This window comes from Cebus imitator, unplaced genomic scaffold (assembly GCF_001604975.1).
Source record: "Cebus imitator isolate Cc_AM_T3 unplaced genomic scaffold, Cebus_imitator-1.0 Scaffold221, whole genome shotgun sequence".
Taxonomy (NCBI): domain Eukaryota; kingdom Metazoa; phylum Chordata; class Mammalia; order Primates; family Cebidae; genus Cebus; species Cebus imitator.
The window spans coordinates 58803-60384 of NW_016107536.1; the positions used below are offsets into that span (position 1 = coordinate 58803).

The following is a 1582-nucleotide window of genomic DNA, read 5'->3' on the forward strand; positions in this document are numbered from 1 at the left end:
ATAGAGACAGGGTTTCATCATGTTGGCCATGCTGGTCTTGAACTCCTGATCTCAAGTGATCCACCTACCTCGGCCTCCCAAAGTGCTGGAATTACAAGCATGAGCCACTGTGCCAGGTCTTACTTTATTTTTATGTTGAAATATTTATTTCTTTATTAAGACAGAGTCTCACTCTGTTGTCCAGGATGGAGTGCAGTGGCGCCATCTCAGTTCACTGCAGCCTCAAATTACTGGGCTCAAGTAATCCTCCCATGTCAGTGTCCCCAGTAGCTGGGACTACAGGCATGCCCCACCACACCAGGCTAATTTTCAAAAATAATTTTTTATAGAGACTGCGTTATCCAGGCTAGTCTCAAACTCCTGGACTCAAACAATCCTCCGCCTGCAGTGGGTGACTTCCCACCTGCCTTTGCTTGTGTGTCCTAGAGACAGAATGGAGGAAGCGGAAGGCATCTCGGAGGGGAGCAGAGGAAGAGGAGGAGGAGGAAGATGACGACTCTGGAGAGGAAATGAAGGCTCTCAGGGAGCGTCAGAAAGAGGAACTCAGTAAGGTAGCATCTCACCACCCGCACCCTCCACCCTGTCTTTTTTTTTTTTTTTTTTTTTTTGCTCTGCTCTGTTGCCCAGGCTGGCATGCACTGGCATGATCTCAGCTCACTGCAACCTCCGCTCCCAGGTTCAAGAGATTCTCCTGCCTCAGCCTCCCAAGTAGCTGAGATTATAGGCACCTGCCACCTTGCCAGCTAATTTTTTTTTTTTTTTGTATTTTTAGTAGAGATGGGGTTTGCCATGTTGGCCAGGCTGGTATCAAACTCCTGACCTCAAGTGATCCTCCCACCTCAGCCTCCAGAGTCGTCAAAGTGCTTGGATTACAGCTGTGAACCATCACGCCTAGCCCACTCTGTGTCTTTTTGGGGACAAAAGGTCTGGCTCCGTAGCTAGTCTAAGGGGCTCCTACCCAAAAAGCATGCTTGTTGGAACACATGGGACAGCCTCTTCTTTTTAAGAACCCAGGTTTCTGCTTATGAAGGGACACCTCGACTTTATGCTACTTTCCGGAGAACACTATTTGATATTAGCGTCAAAAGCACAGAAAAGGGTGGTCCCACCACAGCCGGGAGCTAGTAGGCAGAGTGGCCCATGGAAAGAGAAAAATGGAGAGCATGAGCTACTGGCCTCCAGGGGAGGTGGGAGAACCATGGAAAGGCCATCGACAGTGACATAGGCTTGGGCCCTGGGCAGGATGACCTGGGACAGGGACAGGGATGCTGCCGCGGTAGAGTTCTACTGAGCAGCTCTGACTCCTGGCTCTCAAGGGTGGCCAAACCCAACGTGGCCATGTGTCAGCCACAAATGAGAGGCTCTGTGAGCTCCAGGGCATGGACCAGCCACTTGGGAAATATCCCCAGTCCTGCCTGCAGCGTGCACAACTCTGGACCTTTTGGAGATAAGAAACAAGTACAGGCCTGGCACAGTGGCTCATGCCTGAAATCCCAACACTTTGGGAGGCTAAGGCAGGAGGATAGCTTGAGTCCAGGATGTTGGGACAGGTTGGGAAACATGGTGAAACCCCATCTCTACA

General features: G+C 50.8%; 1 protein-coding gene across 33 annotated transcripts in view; it reads left to right on the plus strand.

Annotated features, from left to right (window-relative positions):
• The window catches only part of DMTN (dematin actin binding protein), a 30734-nt gene that overhangs the window by 18529 nt on the left and 10623 nt on the right, over nt 1-1582 (plus strand). For all 33 annotated transcript variants that reach the window (XM_017549630.1, XM_017549638.1, XM_017549636.1 and 30 more), the window contains one exon: nt 427-551. In XM_017549630.1, the coding sequence (XP_017405119.1) occupies nt 427-551 (125 nt within the window). The remainder of the gene's footprint in view (nt 1-426; nt 552-1582) is intronic.